Consider the following 18,926-nt stretch of genomic DNA (forward strand, 5'->3'; position numbering starts at 1 on the left):
ATTCCGATGCATCAACATTACAAAGAGATCTTGACAAACTGGCATCGTGGGAAACTACTTGGAAAATGGCATTCCACCCAAATAAATGTATTGTAATTTCAGTATAATGGGATGTGAATATAATATAAACAACATATGCAAGAAAGCTAATAGCACACTAGGCTTTCTAAGGAAGAACCTGAACATAAGTTCAACATCCATTACAGAGCAAGCATATATGTCCCTAGTAAGACCATCACTAGAGTATGCTTGCTCTGTTTGGGATCCATACTTACAACAAGACATAGATAGCATTGAAAAAGTTCAAAGGAGGGCTGCGCGCTTTGTTACCAACAAATACAGAAACACCTCAAGCGTTGGTAACATATTACAACATCTTGAATGGCGCAGTCTCTCTGACAGAAGAAGACTCATATCAAATCAAATCAAGTTTGTTGTACAAAAACAGGCCTCCAGCCCACGGTACATTAATAAATTCACAATATAATATCAACTACAGTTCAATAATAACATATGTTAAACAGTACAACACACACATATTACCAACATATATATATTTATTAATTTTCAAAAAGTTTTATAAACTTGTTTTTGTAATAAATTTATCTATTTATTAAGTATATTCATTTTATCAAGTCATAGTGACAAGACTTCTTCTCTACAGCATTTAGCTTTTTTCAAAAATACAGCCAGATTTTTCAAAGTAATTAAATTTTCTGTTCTAAAAAGACTAGTTAAACTGTCTCTGTTACAATTACTTTGACACCATAATGGTAAACAATTTCTCCTTATATCAGCCAAAATTGGACAAACTAGTACAAAATGGAATTCATCTTCTATTTCATTTGTATTACAAATATTACACAACCTATTTTCCCTGGGTTGGTTTTCATGTCTACCTTGTTCTATAGCTAGCTTATGGTTTGAACATAAAATTGAAAGAAAAAAAAACATATCTAAGGTTATATGACAGCTTCTGTATATTTTCATTTATACAAATATAATCCTTAACTTTTGAATAAAAAGCACACTTTGATGAGTTGCCAATATAATCTGATTAAGTTTGTTAGTTTATATCTGTAAGTCTCTGTTTAAATAAATGTATAAACAGTTTTGCATCTCCAACACTTTGATTTTCCCATACAACACCAAATCCATTTGAAAATAATAGAAAAGACTCCGGATTGCTTTACAACATTGAACAGGAAAAGGTTGCAATTCCTAAAAATAATAAATCAAATTCCACAAAAAAGACAAACAAGAAATTCTAATTCAAACAGCTTCTAAATTCCATCCTGCAAAAGACAGTATAGAAAAAATTCATATTTCCCAAGAACTATTACCGACTGGAACAAACTATCGGATAACATTGTAAATTGCACTTTTTCAGTAGACTATTTCAAATCTTCAATATTAACTCAATTACAACATCTTACTTTATTATACAAAACATTTTTATTTTTTTTATTTTTCGTACTTTTTAAAATTTGTACATTTTTCAATTAATGTCTTGTTGTAAGTTTCCTCATTTGTATAAATTTACTGTTTACCAAATTTTGAATTTTTAAAAAATCAAGATTATCTTATCCCCGGCATAGATTACCTTAGCCGTATTTGGCATAACTTTTTAAAATTTTGGATCCTCAATGCTCTTCAACTTTGTACTTGTTTGGCTTTATAAATATTTTGATATGAGCGTCACTGATGAGTCTTATGTAGACGGAACGTGCGTCTGGCGTACTAAATTATAATCCTGGTACCTCTGATAACTTTTTTCCTCCTATGACATAATCTTCATTTTTTAAGGCGGTCACTATATTGTAGAAAAAAGACAATCATAAGAATCTGAAACGTTCCTTAAAGTTTGGAATAATACGAATGACGAGAGGGCATTGCCCTGAGCCAATGGTATAAGTCTACAGATTGCTTGAAAGCAATCGTATCCCAAAAATGGGAAATGAAAAATTTAAAGACTAGAAATCAAATAATAAAGAAATACTGGACCCCATCCAGACACTCCCTCATACTGATGCTGATGCCTCATCTAGACCCTCCCTCATACTGATGCTTATGCCTCACCCAGACCCTCCCTCATGCTCATACTGATGCTTCACCCAGACCCTCCCTCATGCTGATGCCTCATCCAGACCCTTCCTCGTACTCATGCCTCATCCAGACCCTCCCTCATACTGATGCCTCATCCAGACCCTTCCTCGTACTCATGCTGATGCCTCATCCAGACCCTCCCTCGTACTCATGTTGATGCCTCATCCAGACCCTCCCTCATACTGATGCCTGATCCAGACCATCCCTCATGCTGATGCTGATGCCTCATCCAGACCCTCCCTCGTACTGATGCTGATGCCTCATCCAGACCCTTTCTCGAATTGATGCTGATTCCTCATCCAGACCCTCCATCGTACTCATGCTGATGCCTCATCCAGACCCTCCCTCATACTGATGCTGATGCCTCATCCAGACCCTTCCTCGTACTCATGCTGATGCCTCATCCAGACCCTCCCTCATACTGATGCCTCATCCAGACCCTCCCTCGTACTGATGTTGATGCCTTATCCAGACCCTCCCTCGTACTCATGCTGATGCCTCATCCAGACCCTTCCTCATGCTCATGCTGATGCCTCATCCAGACCCTCCCTCATACTGATGCCTCACCCAGACTCTCCCTCATACTGATGCCGATGCCTCATCCAGACCCTCCCTCATGCTCATGTCTCTTCCAGACCCTCCCTCATACTCATGCTGATGCCTCATCCAAACTCTCCCGCGTTCTCATGCTGATGCCTCATCCAGACCCTCCCTCATGCTCATGATGATGCCTCATCCAGACCCTCCCTCATACTGATGCCTCATCCAGACCCTCCCTCGTACTGATGCTGATGCCTCATCCAGACCCTCCTTCGTGCTCATGCTGATGCCTCATCCAGACCCTCCCTCGTACTCATGCTGATGCCTCATCCAGACCCTCCCTTGTACTCATGCTGATGCCTCATCCAGACCCTCCCTTGTACTCATGCTGATGCCTCATCCAGACTCTCCCTCATGTTGATGCCTCATCCAGACCCTCCCTCGTACTCATGCCTCATCCAGACCATCCCTCATGCTGATGCTGATGCCTCATCCAGACCCTCCCTCGTACTCATGCCTAATCCAGACCCTCCCTCATACTGATGCTGATGCCTCATCTAGACCATCCCTCATGCTAATGCTGATGCCTCTTCCAGACCCTCCCTCATATTCATGCTGATGCCTAATCCAGACCCTCCCTCATACTGATGCTGATGCCTCATCCAGACCCTCCCTCGTACTCATGCTGATGCCTGATCAAGACCCTCCCTCGTACTCATGCTGATGTCTCATCCAGACCCTCCCTCATACTGATGCCTCATCCAGACCCTCCCTCATACTGATGCTGATGCCTCATCTAGACCCTCCCTCGTACTCATGCTGATGCCTGATCCAGACCCTCCCTCGTACTCATGCTGATGTACTAGACCCTCCCTCATGCTCATGCTGATGCCTCATCCTGACCCTCCCTCGTACTCATGCTGATGCCTCACCCAGACCCCCCCCCCTCATGCTCATGTTGATGCTTCATTCAGACCCTCCCTCATACTCATGTCTCTTCCAGACCCTCCCTCATACTGAAGCTTATGCCTCATCCAGACCCTCACTCATGCTCATGCTGATGCCTCATCCAGACCCTCCCTCATACTGATGCCTCACCCAGACTCTCCCTCATACTGATGCCGATGCCTCATCCAGACCCTCCCTCATGCTCATGTCTCTTCCAGACCCTCCCTCATACTCATGCTGATGCCTCATCCAGACCCTCCCGCGTACTCATGCTGATGCCTCATCCAGACCCTCCCTCATGCTCATGCTGATGCCTCATCCAGACCCTCCCTCATACTGATGCCTCATCCAGACCCTCCCTCGTACTGATGCTGATGCCTCATCCAGACCCTCCTTCGTGCTCATGCTGATGCCTCATCCAGACCCTCCCTCGTACTCATGCTGATGCCTCATCCAGACCCTCCCTTGTACTCATGCTGATGCCTCATCCAGACCCTCCCTTGTACTCATGCTGATGCCTCATCCAGACTCTCCCTCATGTTGATGCCTCATCCAGACCCTCCCTCGTACTCATGCCTCATCCAGACCATCCCTCATGCTGATGCTGATGCCTCATCCAGACCCTCCCTCGTACTCATGCCTAATCCAGACCCTCCCTCATACTGATGCTGATGCCTCATCTAGACCATCCCTCATGCTAATGCTGATGCCTCTTCCAGACCCTCCCTCATACTCATGCTGATGCCTAATCCAGACCCTCCCTCATACTGATGCTGATGCCTCATCCAGACCCTCCCTCGTACTCATGCTGATGCCTGATCAAGACCCTCCCTCGTACTCATGCTGATGTCTCATCCAGACCCTCCCTCATACTGATGCCTCATCCAGACCCTCCCTCATACTGATGCTGATGCCTCATCTAGACCCTCCCTCGTACTCATGCTGATGCCTGATCCAGACCCTCCCTCGTACTCATGCTGATGTACTAGACCCTCCCTCATGCTCATGCTGATGCCTCATCCTGACCCTCCCTCGTACTCATGCTGATGCCTCACCCAGACCCCCCCCCCCTCATGCTCATGTTGATGCTTCATTCAGACCCTCCCTCATACTCATGTCTCTTCCAGACCCTCCCTCATACTGATGCTTATGCCTCATCCAGACCCTCCCTCATGCTCATGCTGATGCCTCTTCCAGACCCTCCCTCATACTGATGCTTATGCCTCATCCAGACCCTCCCTCATGCTCATGTTGATGCTTCATTCAGACCCTCCCTCATACCCATGTCTCTTCCAGACCCTCCCTCATACTGAAGCTTATGCCTCATCCAGACCCTCACTCATGCTCATGCTGATGCTTCATCCAGACCCTCCCTCATTATGATGCCTCACCCAGACCCTCCGTCATGCTCATGTTGATGCTTCATTCAGACCCTCCCTCATACTCATGTCTCTTCCAGACCCTCCCTCATACTCATGCTGATGCCTCATCCAGACCCTCTCTCATACTCATGCTGATGCCTCATCCAGACCCTCCCTCATACTCATGCTGATGCATATTTACCAATACTATAATATACGAATAGATCAAACTAAGCCATTTATTATTAAAATGAAGAAATATATAATACATTATCTATTTTTGAACAAAATTGAACATATTAAACATTTTGTAGCACTTGTACATTAATCTACATTAATACATTTACAGGGAACTCATATTATAAAAATAAAAAAATATCCCTTTTATACATCACCAAATATATATAGTGGTCATGCAATTAGCTTTCATTTTTCTATTACATTCGATTCGGATCAGCAGTAGACGGTGTTGTTCCGTTACTTATTGTTAGTACTGTTCGGTGTCCATTTGAAGAAGTTCCATTTCTAATTCTTACAGCTGCCGAAGTTTCCGGTGATTCATAAACACCTTTGTCTTGAAATTCCTTTTCAATTGTGAATGACTCGTTTTTATATGCCACTTTTGAGTATCCTAAAAAAGATGTAAATTTGAAACTGTTGTGTCAAAAAGCAATATCACAAGAAAACAACAAAGCATATTATATCAATTTAAATATTGATTTGGTTGGACTAGATATGACTTATTCACCTGTTTAAAATATCTTTCTAAATGCAATTAGATATAAAGAAAAGTACACTTTATTTTAGTGTTATAAATTATATGTTAAACACTAAAAAAAACAATTACTTGTTTCAAGTGCCAGTTCTTCCAACATCATATCTTTTAGATTTATTAAATGTAAATTTGTTTCAGGCATTAATTTTAAGAAATATTTGCCACTGGACATAAAAAACAACAACAATATATCTATCAATAAATCCCTATCAGTAATTTGTGATGTTTTATTTACGATCTTCAAATATATTTAATTTTGTACCTTCAGCTTTTTCTTTATCTGATACGTAACCACTTACATATATTTATCAACGTTTTTTAAGGTTCTTAGTAGAATGTTCTGTCAAACAAAATTCTGAACTTTTAGCAAGAATAAAACAAATTGATTACCTTGAGTTACAACCATGGGTTGTGTTTCTAAGATCTGTATTAACTTCTCTATATGTCCATGTCCGTAGGCCTCCACTGGATAGGCAGGCTCGTTATGTTTAGGAATATCTAAACCTAAATACAGAAAAATACATATGTTAATCATCTGATATCATTTGTATACCATATTACATGAGCAGTTAAATGAATGCCATCTTGGTAGTCATAAAACTGTACATAACTTATGTCTAGCTAGAAGAAAATTGAAAATATAAAGACCACCAATGAAGACAAACATGTTTAACTCCGCCAGAATTTTGCGCCTGTCCCATGTCAGGAGCCTCTGGCCTTTGTTAGTCTTGTATTATTTTAATTTTAGTTTCTTGTGTACAATTTGGAAATTAGTATGGCGTTCATTAACACTGAACTAGTACATATGTGTTTAGGGGCCAGCTGAAGGACGCCTCCGGTTGCGGGAATTTCTCGCTACATTGAAGACCTGTTGGTGACCTTCTGCTGTTGTTGTTTTTTTTCTATGATCGGGTTGTTGTCTCTTTGACACATTCCCCATTTCCATTTTCAATTTCATCAGTTACATGAAATCCAAATTACATTGATATTATTCTGCTTCAAACAAATAAAATAGTATAAAGCAATCTCACCTTTATCTTCAATATCCCGAGACACTCTAAGCATACCGAAACATTTAAGGATACCAAATATCAACAGGGAAAATAATGCTGACCAGGCTATAATGGCAGCCAATCCAGCAAACTGCCATCCAAGTTTCTGGAAAATATTTCAAATACTTTTTTATATTGATTTTGAATAGTGTTTTAAAACATAACTTCATTCAATGGAGAACTGGAACACCATCGTCGCAGCTAGAATATGTAGCTTTTAATAAGTTTATACGACATACCCCTGAATGTTGGACAATCTTAAGTTTAATGTCTTGTGTTCTGTGTCTTTTTTAAAGACATTAATTAAATTGGCATTGCTTAAACCGGAATTCCTCCGGATTAACTGTTAAAAGTAAACGGTCTATTATATAACTGTCACCTAAAATAAAGGAAGGATACAGGGGGAAATTCTTCGTATACAAAAGAAATAAATTTGGAAGCTATCTATATAATATAGAAATAAAGTCACCTGTTATTCAGTGGTTGTCGTTTGTTTATGTGTTAAACATTTGTTTTTATTTTATTTTTTTATATAAATAGTGCCGTTAGTTTTCTCGTTTGATTTATTTTTACATTGTTATTTCGGGGTCTTTTATAGCTGACTACGTGGTATGGGCTATGCTCATTGTTGAAGGCCGTACATTGACCTATAGTTGTTAATTTCTGTGTCATGCTGGTCTCTTATGGGAATTTGGCAATCATACCACATCTTTTTTATATCATGTGTATGATTGCCAATGAGACAACAGCCACCAAAGTTCAAATGAATTGGAAGTAAGAAATAATAGGCAACCGGACGAACTTCATCCAATGAGAACAATTCATTCCGTTTTTACTTTTTAGCTGTTCGCTTGTAGGATACATGACGATAAATACATATGAAACAATAAAAATAATAAGTATCTTTGCTTACCAGACCAGATTTTTTATCCCAGTTAAACAGTATTCCGTCATCTTTATCCAGGAAAGCAATCAGAATCACACCGGTAATACCTCCTCCAAAGTGTACTGACGAGAAAAAGGTTTACTTTAGGCAATCATTAAATAAAACACTCTGACTGTTCTGAAAATGGTCCATTTATTTATTCTATAAAACCGTACTGTTAGTTCTTATGTTTCACGTGCAAAAGAGCATATATATAGTTTTAAAGACATGTATGTTTGTTTTCGCAAGATTTTGTATAGTTACACTTTGATCTTTGTGATGCTCCTATACTTTATAATTAATAGAATTTCCTATTTCTGTGATAAAGTGTATTCAAATAATTACCAAAGAAAAAAGTTTACCCCTACACGTAAACATTCGCGGACCCATGAAAATCAGTAAGTTTTTTTATTATCTTCAAAAAAATACATGTCACACCAACAGTAATAGAAAGTATCAAAATATATATATAAATAAATAAGTTTAAACTAAACTAATAGAAAGTAAAATATTCAAAAGACACAATCCCTTAAACAGATATTTTTTATTAGGAAGATGTTGCACATCATGTATAGTGAGGAGTTCGCTAAATCTCTCATACCTGCAACTGCGTCTAAAGGATCGTCGATGTTAAGTTTTTTCATGACTGTGGACCATAATGTATACGACATAGCAGCAAACAAGCCTAGAACAGCAGCACTCCAAGGATGCATCTGGTTACACCCAGCACATACAGCAACCTAAGTAGAAAGAGGACAATACAGTAACGCAAATAAATTATAAACGAAAGTTCGTAAATGGGCGAGGTTAGTACATTGCGTTTCTCACTCGTTAGTGTCCACGTAAATGACATCTGAACCAATCGATATCGCCAAAATGATTTCGAACCAATCAGTAAAGTCAAAATGACTTTTGGATCAATCAATTTCGGGAAAATTAAAAGGTTCCAACGTTGCAGCAACACTTCGAACTATGTCGACTGCACTGGTGTGCGCAGTGGTTAAATTTCTGCAGATAAAAAAATCCGTGAATATTTTGTTGTTGAAAAGTATGAAAATATTACCATTCCCGTTAGAGCTCCGTTGATGGTGACAAGTAAACTCCATGTATTTCCAAATATATGTAGTCTGTTTATGATGAGCGACCCGAAAGCAGCAAAGGAAGCAGATATTATTGTATTGACAACCGAAACAGCTACTGCAGCGCCATCTCCCTCAGAACTAATGGTCAGCTGTGATCCTCCATTGAAAGCCAAGAATCCAAAGAATAAAATAAAACCTCCAAGAGCAGCAATCTACAAACATGACAAATGTGTTAAAGAATATGTGCTGCAACATGACCATGAGCCTTTACAAATCAAATGAAAGAATTAAAACAATATATATAAAAAAAGAAGATGTGGTATGATTCCAAATATGCATTTTAAAAAGTGTATACTGCATACATAAAAAGGAAATTTATAAACTCCTGCTTTTTTATTTATATATATGATTTTTTTTTCTAGTACACAGCATGATACAAAACATAACGGTATCCAGTAAGATTTCTTTTACAGTTATTGAAATTAAGCATTTTGTCTAGAAATTCTTGTTGAAATCAACTCAATGGTTTGCTTTTGCGACCATTTGAAATTCGATATTAATGAAAACTATTTTTTTACAGTGGATAATTTGTTTAAAGGCATTGATTACATACCGGCACAGAATGCCCTCGCAGAGTTCCGATAACTTTAGAACCTTTCTGGAATCTACCAATTCTTGGTCCTAAAAGTGCAGCTCCAATAAAAGCACAAACACCACCCAGAACGTGAACAACGCCACTGCCTGCAAAATCCTGAATATAAAGATAGACATAAGATTAGCACAGCATTTATATGAGGGTCTGGATGGGATAGAGAATAAAGGACCTAATCTATAAAAAAAATGGTTTGAACAAAGACATCAACCTAAGCAATCATTTATCACTATAGCACGTTTCAAATGGTCATCACTGAAATTATGTGACTGTACTTAATCATAGGTGGGATATGCTTTGAACAAATAAAAATGTAGGAAATTACTATACCAAAGTTGACGCATGCTGAATGAACGATTCGTTTGGATTTAAGAAGATTTTTTTCTACAATGTGTATCTATTCTTCCAATAAGTATGGATTTGATTATTTTAAAATACCTGATAAGCAATTTGTCCAATGTCTCCGCCATAGTCGTATCCGTCTACCAACCATCCATTTCCCCAGGCCCAATGTGTAACGACTGGGTAAATAAAGCCTAAAAATGCAGTATGAAAATATGAAAAAGTTGCAACAGTTTGAAAGTCCCTAAGCTTAATGTTCTCTTTGGTTGTGATAAAACAATCAATAATATTAGTTACTTTGTACCAAGTCTTTGTAATGTTATTAACATCAGTGTAATTTGTTCATTGACAATATATTTTGGATCAATGTAAAATTCTACAATTGTTTTAATCAATTTTAGTTAATTCAGACCATCCTTGAAAGTCCTCAATATGTCTTCCATGATCAGACACCTATAATGTCAATAGTATATGTCTCTCGTTTGATCGAAATGAAAAATCTGTAGATAAAAGTCGGAGACTTGTTTTATTTATATAAGTATTTATAACTTTTAAAAAATAATTACCAGTGATAACGAAACTGTAAGCAAAATAAGCTATAAATTCGCACCTCTCTGCTACAGCACCCGAAACAATAGTAGCCGCCGTTGCAGCGAATGTGTACTGAAAGAAAAAGCTTGCATACTGGTCCATCGGCATATCATATGATGCAAAATATGTGGCACCAATAAATTTCTGTGCCGTTCCACCATCGCCATAGGCAAACGCATAGCCAAATATCCAGTAGGCAATACCAGAAACAACTGAAATAGTCAAAAGAATTAATTTACTTAATACTCTCAAAATACTACAAATACATTAGAACTTACGGTTCAAGGTACGAGTTGGAAAGAGATGCAAAAAATGTCAAATGTGTGTGTGTAAGGGGTACGTATGTGAGAGTATGGTTCCGAAGAAGAAAAATTAACATACAAGGTAAAATTATCATATGAGAAAATTCAGAAAAGGAAAAACCGGATTCAGCATCAGTGCCAATGAGACAACTCTCCATCTAGGTCACAATTTGTAAAAGAAAACCCTTGTAGGCCAAAGACCTTCAACACTGAGTCTTGGATTAAACCGGATACCAAGCTATAAAGAGCCCCCAAAATGACTAGAAGAAAACTATTCAAACGAGAAAAACCAACGGTCTAATCTAAATATAAAAACGAGAAACACTTATGAATCAAGTTTATTTATTTTTATAAAGACTAAAAAAAAAGGTTTATGTAGAGTAGTTGTCTGTTTATGTAGTTCATACATATTTTTCGTTTCTCGTTTTTATATAGATTAGACCGTTGGTTTTCCAGTTAGAATGGGCTTACACTAGTAATTTTTCACGGGGCCCTTTATAGCTTGCTGATCGCTGTGAGCCAAGGCTCCGCGTTGAAGGTCGTACCTTGGCCTATATAATGGTTTACTTTTATAAATTGTTACTTGGATGGAGATATGTCTCATTGGCACTCATACCATGTGTTGCTGATCTCTTTTATATTAGAATTTAACATAATAAAACAATTGATTGAAGGTTGCTTAAGGTCCAGTTAAACTCAGTTCAGAAGAAGTCTGAGTCAGATGTCAAAAAAGATAACAAAACAAACATAACAATGAAACATTAATTAAAGTTCACTTACAAGAGTCCATAACATTCTTAATCAGAATATTTGTAACATTTTTACTCCGTACTGCGCCCGCTTCAAGGAATGCAAATCCACATTGCATAACTAAAAATAGAAGAAAATAAGAGTATTTTTTTATTGAAAACAATAACGACTCTAACATGTCACAAAGTGATCTTAGTTTCGTTCAAACAACCTGCAAAAGTAGCCACTGAACTGTCATGACTTCAGACTAGGATGTCTTCATCCTTTTCGTTATTAATGTCCTTATTTACTTGGTCGGTACTTACAGAACTTCATGAAATGAAGCATTTTTGGGGGGCAAAATGAGACAAATTGATATTTCAAAAGTTGAAACAATCTAGCGTGTCATAGATTCCTTAAGGTTCCACTAAAGTCAAAATATAGGACACTTCATAAACTTTGCCTGTATTTTTCAACCTATAATGAATAAAGTCATAAACTATGAGAACATATAAATTGTAAATAAACTTGAAATTGTTATGTTGTGGCCAAGCCGGTATTATTTAATGAAGCATGTCAGCTGTAATTCGCGATCGTGTATGTATAATGAAGGTAAAATGAGGTAAAATATTTTTAATAAAAAGAAATAAATTTTAATATTTCATATAAAACTAAGTGAATCTTCTATGTAATTGTAGAAAATAACTAATTCTTGTATAAAGCTTTTTGTATAAAAAGATATAATTAGAAAGTCTTTAATGTTATGTAACTTTTAATATATAAGTATTAGATGTGAAATTCTTCTTATTTGACACTTAGCGACATAAATAAGGTTTGACAGCTTAAACTCTTAGAAGTATTTCCTTTAGCAAATATATGTAATTCTTTTCTATTGTTCACCTAGAATTCAATCTAACCAAAATAATCGGATTCCCCTAATGGTCGTAAAAACAAAGTATTAAGTAATTAAAAATAGTAACCCCAAATTATGCAAAAATATGAATAAGGTAAAAGAGATCTAACCAATAGAAACTGTCCTTATAAAATAAGTATTCTAAAAGTCATTCTGATTGGTGAATAAAACAAGTCCAACCAGCACGTGTCCTTAGGGTTTAAAATAGGAAACCCTAAGGATTGAAACATTAATTTACTTGTATGGTTTGACTCCAAATAAACATATATTGACATCTTTGTTTTATTCACCAGGTTTGTAAACTTTCAAATTCTGTTTAATGAAAAACATAACGTAACCTTAATAATCTTTTAATGTAATAATTTTATAACAGAAATCTTTCTTTATTAAAATTACCATAAATATCATGATAAACTATTTTGATTAATTAATAAAGTATTTTGATAAATGTTAATTCAAGTACATTTTAAGAACCAAATTCTTTTATTTCATATTTATGTATTTGATTAATTTACTTGTATGGTTGGACTCCAAATAAACATATATTGACATCTTTGTTTTATTCACCAGGAGCCTCGAAAGAACGTAAACGATATTCCCCCAATTATCGTAGTTAAATAGAGAACACAGACATGTAAAACAACAGCAGAACAACACAATTAACCCTTCAATGGGAAAGGGGAGGCAACTGCCTTAGTCTGCGCTTTCCCCCTCTTTCCCGCATAACATATGCTGCTTTTCATTCAAGAACAGTATCTCCATATATAGGAGTAAAAACACAGACCGGTCAGCATTAAATCGGAAGAATGTCTCCAGATAGATAACAGTTCTTCTTGTTAACTGTAACAATGTAAAATATCGGACATTAAGATATATAAGTATGGAGAGTTGAATTTCAAAAGATGTTAAACAGCTATCCGGATGGTCGACACGTTTATATAAGATATACCGGTACCACGATGTCTGCACACTATCATCCAAAGCATGTTTACCCTTTTTTCTGAGGGGGCCTTACCCCATGGTTGCCTGGAGTATAGAAGTATGGTCTTCCGTTCCGCAGTAAAACCTTGGTGTGATGCAGAAGTACATGTAGTGCTCAACGCCTGGTCTAAATCGGAACATGAAGTTAGATGTCTCGTGTAGAGAAATTGACTAATGCTGTTTGAAAGAACCCTTGAAACAACTCTGAAGGGTTCGTATATTTTGTAGGTGACATTTTGCTAGGCCAAATTTCTTTCCCATTTCAACATACCTTAGCTTTTCACAAGCAGTCCACATATGCCCCCTTTCATCTAGGTGGACCTCTAACCAAAATTACCGATTTGTATACGCCGGTAAAAAAATGCGGGGAGTATTATGGTATACAATGTGCGGCGTCCGTCTGTACGGGGTAAACATGTCGCAGCGTAACTTGAGAGCAACTTATTTAAATTTAATGAAACTTAACATAGTTGTATCGTATGATGGTCAAACAAACTGTATACTTTTTGGTGAAAATAAGATTTAAACTTTTTGAGTTACGGGACTAAAACAAGGGTGTGTTTTTTTCACATGTCGTGTCGTATCTCAAAAATAATTTAAGATTATTGCTTAAAACTGTTTACACTTCTTAGTTATAAACTAAAGATCTGCATACTTTTTAAAGTTTTTAGAGTAATTGAGATTTTTGGTAAAAAAAAAAGTGTGTGTGGGGGGGGGGGGGGGGGGTCACATGTCGCACCGTATCTTAGAAACTATTGAGGATTATTGTATAAAACTTCACACAAGACAACGGGCGTTCGTGCCACAGCTTTTTATTTCAGTTACATTTACATGGTTTATCTAGGTGGGCCCCCATTTGCTGAACCTATTTAGAAGAAGGGGGTTAAAAAACACGCTATCATGTATATCTTTATTGTGCCGTAAAAATAAACCCAGTACTAAGCAGTGTAACTGATGACAAGCTGTGGCTATAGATTACTTTTCAACCTAAGTAACTTAATTATAAATTTGCATGAACATTTATTTATTGATACTTAGTAACCGCAATTATGGATTTATCAGTGAAAAATAAATAAATTTGTTTTCAATTACACCTATATCTATTTAAATTAGTTTGTAAAATGTACTTACATATAATGCACATGCCCATGATTACTAGAAAGAATTGGTCAATATTCGTTTTGATAATTTGAAGATCCATGTTCGTAGACATTTTCGAAATTAGTTTGTCCTCCAGTTTGTCCGTCTTCTGAATAGTCAGTTGTCACAAATAAATGTCACAAAAAGAAACTTGGTGTATCTGATGACTGGGTAATTTTTTGGCCTGGAACCACACACACAATAACAATACGACTAGTCTGCACGGACTCTGACTCTAGGACTAACTCTTGCAACAAAAAACGACTTCGGTTAGCGCGATGTATAAATTTGACAAGTTAAGCATGGAATACAATTGTACAGAGTTGGAACTACTCAGAGTAATACTAAATCCAATCTACCATATCGAAATGATGAAACAGATTATATAACGAACCAAAAGTTACTTGAATAACTTGACAAATATTTCTCTAAATGAGTGACAAAGCCAATTAACGGGTAACATAAAATATAACACATAGCCAATTATTAACAATAGAACATACGGACATATTTAGGGAATCAAATTAATAAAGATGAATTAATTAAATTGTCGCTAATTGAAAGAAAATAACCACAAAAAATAAGTTTGGCTTAATCTTCCAAACTTGACTTAAACCTTTCACACAAAATTCCTAGGTGAAATAAGGCAAATATAATAAACACAGTGATTTTACAGAATCTTTTACAAAATGTCCGACTGAGACTTTAAATTTATTGAAAAAATAAAGAATGTATGTGTCGTTACGGTTATATAGTTTCAAACAACTAAAACACGTTGTGATCACGCTTCGAACATGCATGTATAAGAGTTTGGGTATAATGCGTGTTTATTACGAAAAATATTTTATGGAAAACTACCACAGCCGTGAAAAGCAGAATAGCTACATTATAAAGTTTGCTCACTCTTCCGTGTTACATTAAACTGAATATACAGGGACAAAAAAAACAATGATTGTTCAGTGAGTGACATATATAACATGTATACATGATAATTGAAACATTTTTAAAGGAAAACAACACACCGATTACTACAAGATGTAGTACATTTGTATTTATTTACATGCATGTTTTCGAAAACAACATTTATATTTTAGTTATATTAACATCGCTTTTTTTCTGTAAATTACATAACCACCTTAATAAGAAAGTTTTTCAACAATCGGGGGTTGAATAGAAGCGGTAAAGTTATAATTTTGTATCAATTTTTATTGATATTTCTGCCTTTTTTACAAGAGTTATCACCCTTTTCAACGCAAATCTCCATAGGAATTTTAAATGATGATTTTTTTTAGTCTTCCTCAAGTTAGATTTTATGGGACTTTTTCCTGTGTATATTTGGGGTAAAATGCTAAAATTAAAACATCCGTTGCAATTACTTTCGGGTTAGGGTCAAATTTATGCTACATTGACTAGACTAGTACATGTATCAGTTCTTTTGTAAAGTACAGAGTTTGCATGCACAGTCACGTGTTTCCCCGTAAGATACTTTTTCTTTTTAAAATGATGACCTGTCTATCATTTGATGTGAAATGTATCTTTAAACAAAACTTACAATATACAACCATTCCCATGATGATAAGGAAAAACTGATCCAAAGAAAAAGAAAGAGATGATATTTCTTTAGCTGTATCAGTAGCGTTTGAAGACATTCTCAAGGACTTTTCTACTGTCTCCCACAAATTGTTCTTTGTGTGTATTTCCTCAAGTTGGTTATAATCTGTCTCCCTGTCTGTAACTTCTTGAGTATACTCTTAGCTCTGGAAAAAATGCAAAACAATAGTTTACGATTGTTTTTTAAATGACGTTTATTTATATACGAAATGACTGAATACTAGTAGATAGAAAAATCATTTTCAAAGCAAGTCAGTGGCAGTTTCAGAAATTGTGCTAAAAGTGGATGGGACTGACTGTCAAAAAGGGGGGAGAAACAGGCTTCAGTGATTTCATAAATAATCAGCCTATTTTTCCCCACAGAGGAAGAGGGACCTTGTCCCCGCCTTGATTCGCCTTTGTCAAAGTTTGGCGTGTATGGTGAGTGATGAATAGATCGAAGAAGAAATAACACGTATTTTTAAATGCAAGAAAATAATATATTTTGGGTAAAATCATCCGGATGTCACGTTTAAGACACGAAGTAGCTGTTCCATGTGTTATTTGAATACATTAAGCTTATATAAGTCCTATATATAGGCCTAAGTATTATTTAAAAAACAACATTCACAAAAAAAAAGTTATTATACTAAGTTAAATATAAAGCAGTTTAGCTTATTAAGGGCATACGATACAGTTTTGATTCCGTATTTACATTTTGATAAAACAAAATCCATATAGACTATGTTTTACCTGATTAAATAAAATATGTAATAAAAAATATATCTTCATGTGCTATTTTTTTTAGTAAAATGAGGTCGAAATTTTGCATATTTGCTCAAAATTCGGATTTGTGGCCGTATTTTCTGTTTCGAAAGAAAACCATAAACGCATTGACACTTTGAAAAAGTCATATTTAAAAATATCCTGTGAAAAGTTGTGTCTATTATCTTAAATGTCGCATCAAATCGAGAAAATCTTGATATGTCTGAAAGGGTTTAAAATGTTGAGATCTAACTATAACCTTTGCTTACCTTAAAATTGTCAGACATTTTCAACCGGAGTTATTGCCATACCAAGACGTATTTTATCATTTTTTTCATTTTTTCGAATAATCATGAAAATTTTACCAGATTGAGAGAAACTTTTTTGAAAATACCAAAAATAATCAGCTTGACAAAGTCAATCAAAATAGCTGAAACCGTTCGACGAGAGTTTTGACAGTTAATGTCGATTTTGAGCATTTTTGGGAGTTTTTGCCTTATATCTTAAAACACTTTAAACAGCAAAAATGATCAACAAGACATGATCTATGAATGTCATCATCATGACCTAATTCGTCAGTCGACTCCTTATCAGAGTTTTTGCTTGCTCATGACAATGTTTACTATTTTTGCATGATTGCCTTTGATCTTAAGTTTTATTTTTCGACCAAAAAAGGGGGGATCAAATTATCATTAAAGGGCAATGATTTTTATGAAGAGTCGATAAATAGTTATAAGCTCAAGTGAGCAAAACATTTCGGAAAAAAATAAATGATCTTAAGATCTCGTCTTGCTGATCAGTATTGCTTTTTGAATGAAGATAAAGAGAAATTGTGTGTATAAAGAAAAGTTATCAGTAGCTATACACACAATCAACAACAAAAAACAACTTCGTCGTGAATTATTTTCTAGTCAACAACGTTGGATATTTTGCAAGTATGTTAGCGACATAGCATCTTTAGAGTCTCTATTTGCAATATGTTAACAAATATAAGATCATATAAGATTGGACACAAGTATTGCAACTTATATAAAGTTTTCCTCAGTCATACAAATAATAATATGTTAATGTTTAAATATCAAAAATGCTTTTGAACTAAAATATTTTACAAATTGCAATACATATTCAGTGACAAAAAATCATAAGCAATAAATGTCCTAGACATTAAAATAAATCAAAATCAAATAAGAAAAGACTGGCTGCTAAATTTGGAAAATAAATTATTTTATGTGCATAAGCATTATTTGTTTACATATACATGAACGTGAAAAGATAATTTAAAGTCGTTATTTCAACAAGAACGCAACTTGAAGATTCTGTGGTTTTTATGATGCAAAATAGATCGGTATAATGTATGGATGCAATTGAATTTACGTGAAATGATATTCCGATGTTGAACTGTGAAAACAAAATCACTACTTACGGTTATTCAAATCTAAAGTTCAAATTCAATGTTAAAGCTTCAGTCAAGGACAAATCAGTGGTCCGCTCTCAAAATCTAAATGAAAAATGTTCAACTTTGTTGTTTTCCCTTCTTTAAAAACATATCGCACTAGTTTTTAACCAACACTCAGGTCAGTACAAATCACACACGTTGTTTTGCCGCTAGGTGTTTCGAAATTCTGACATACTTTGGCACTGAGTAGATTATTTATTGATTAGTTTTCCTTTAACAATCTACTGAGTTGTATCTATTGTTTGTTAGTTTGCTCTTTTATGGCATTATTGTTATTATTTCATTACTCATTACAGCAATATATTTTTTTTAATATTTCAAAGAATTCTCTTCCTATATATGTAATTGGCAGATGGCTTATCATTTTTGTTCGCATATTCAAGATTTTTTTGCGTTATAAATAGTCGGATAACCAATTTAAGGTCACGATCACAGAGTAGAAGACAGCTTAACTCCACCAATGGGTCTTCAACACAGCAAGAAAATTCTGCATCTAAAGGCGAGCCTCAGCTGGCCCCTGCTCGTATTACTGTTTCATTATGGGATATACACCATTTAAAATAATTATTTGTTTTTCATATTCATCCCAAAGATTGAATCGGAGTTAGAAATATAGTCATCTGGACTTCTGTTATAAATTCGGTAATAACAAAACACTCATACTAAAAATGTTGTG

At 35.6% G+C, this 18,926-nt stretch overlaps 1 protein-coding gene across 2 annotated transcripts; it reads right to left on the bottom strand.

Moving 5' to 3' along the window:
- Positions 1-5,265: 5,265 nt before the first annotated feature.
- On the bottom strand, positions 5,266-18,408 carry LOC134685635 (putative ammonium transporter 1). Of its 2 annotated transcripts, XM_063545564.1 has the most exons (12): positions 18,218-18,408; positions 15,992-16,196; positions 11,457-11,546; positions 10,350-10,586; positions 9,880-9,977; positions 9,403-9,540; positions 8,771-9,001; positions 8,309-8,447; positions 7,696-7,790; positions 6,762-6,888; positions 6,121-6,234; positions 5,269-5,586 (listed from the first exon to the last, which is right to left on the bottom strand). In XM_063545564.1, exons 2-12 carry the CDS (start codon positions 16,086-16,088, stop codon positions 5,393-5,395), a joined length of 1,560 nt encoding a protein of 519 aa, XP_063401634.1. In that variant the 5' UTR covers positions 16,089-16,196; positions 18,218-18,408; the 3' UTR covers positions 5,269-5,392. The 2 variants fall into 2 exon arrangements, with proteins under 2 accessions (XP_063401635.1, XP_063401634.1); XM_063545565.1 differs by lacking the exons at positions 15,992-16,196; positions 18,218-18,408 and adding an exon at positions 14,431-14,697 and having other exon boundaries at positions 5,266-5,586.
- Between the last annotated feature and the right edge of the window lie 518 nt (positions 18,409-18,926).

This window comes from Mytilus trossulus, chromosome 9 (assembly GCF_036588685.1).
Source record: "Mytilus trossulus isolate FHL-02 chromosome 9, PNRI_Mtr1.1.1.hap1, whole genome shotgun sequence".
Taxonomy (NCBI): Eukaryota; Metazoa; Mollusca; class Bivalvia; order Mytilida; family Mytilidae; genus Mytilus; species Mytilus trossulus.

Bases quoted from the DNA above. Each gene is read 5' to 3' on its own strand.
- LOC134685635 (XM_063545564.1), bottom strand. From the start codon at position 16,088: ATGTCTTCAAACGCTACTGATACAGCTAAAGAAATATCATCTCTTTCT. The intron at 6,889-7,695 runs GTAAGCAAAGAT...AATATTTTCCAG, and splicing joins GGGATAAAAAATCTGGTCTG to AAACTTGGATGGCAGTTTGC. The intron at 5,587-6,120 runs GTAATCAATTTG...CATCTTTTTTAG, and splicing joins ACCCATGGTTGTAACTCAAG to GATACTCAAAAGTGGCATAT.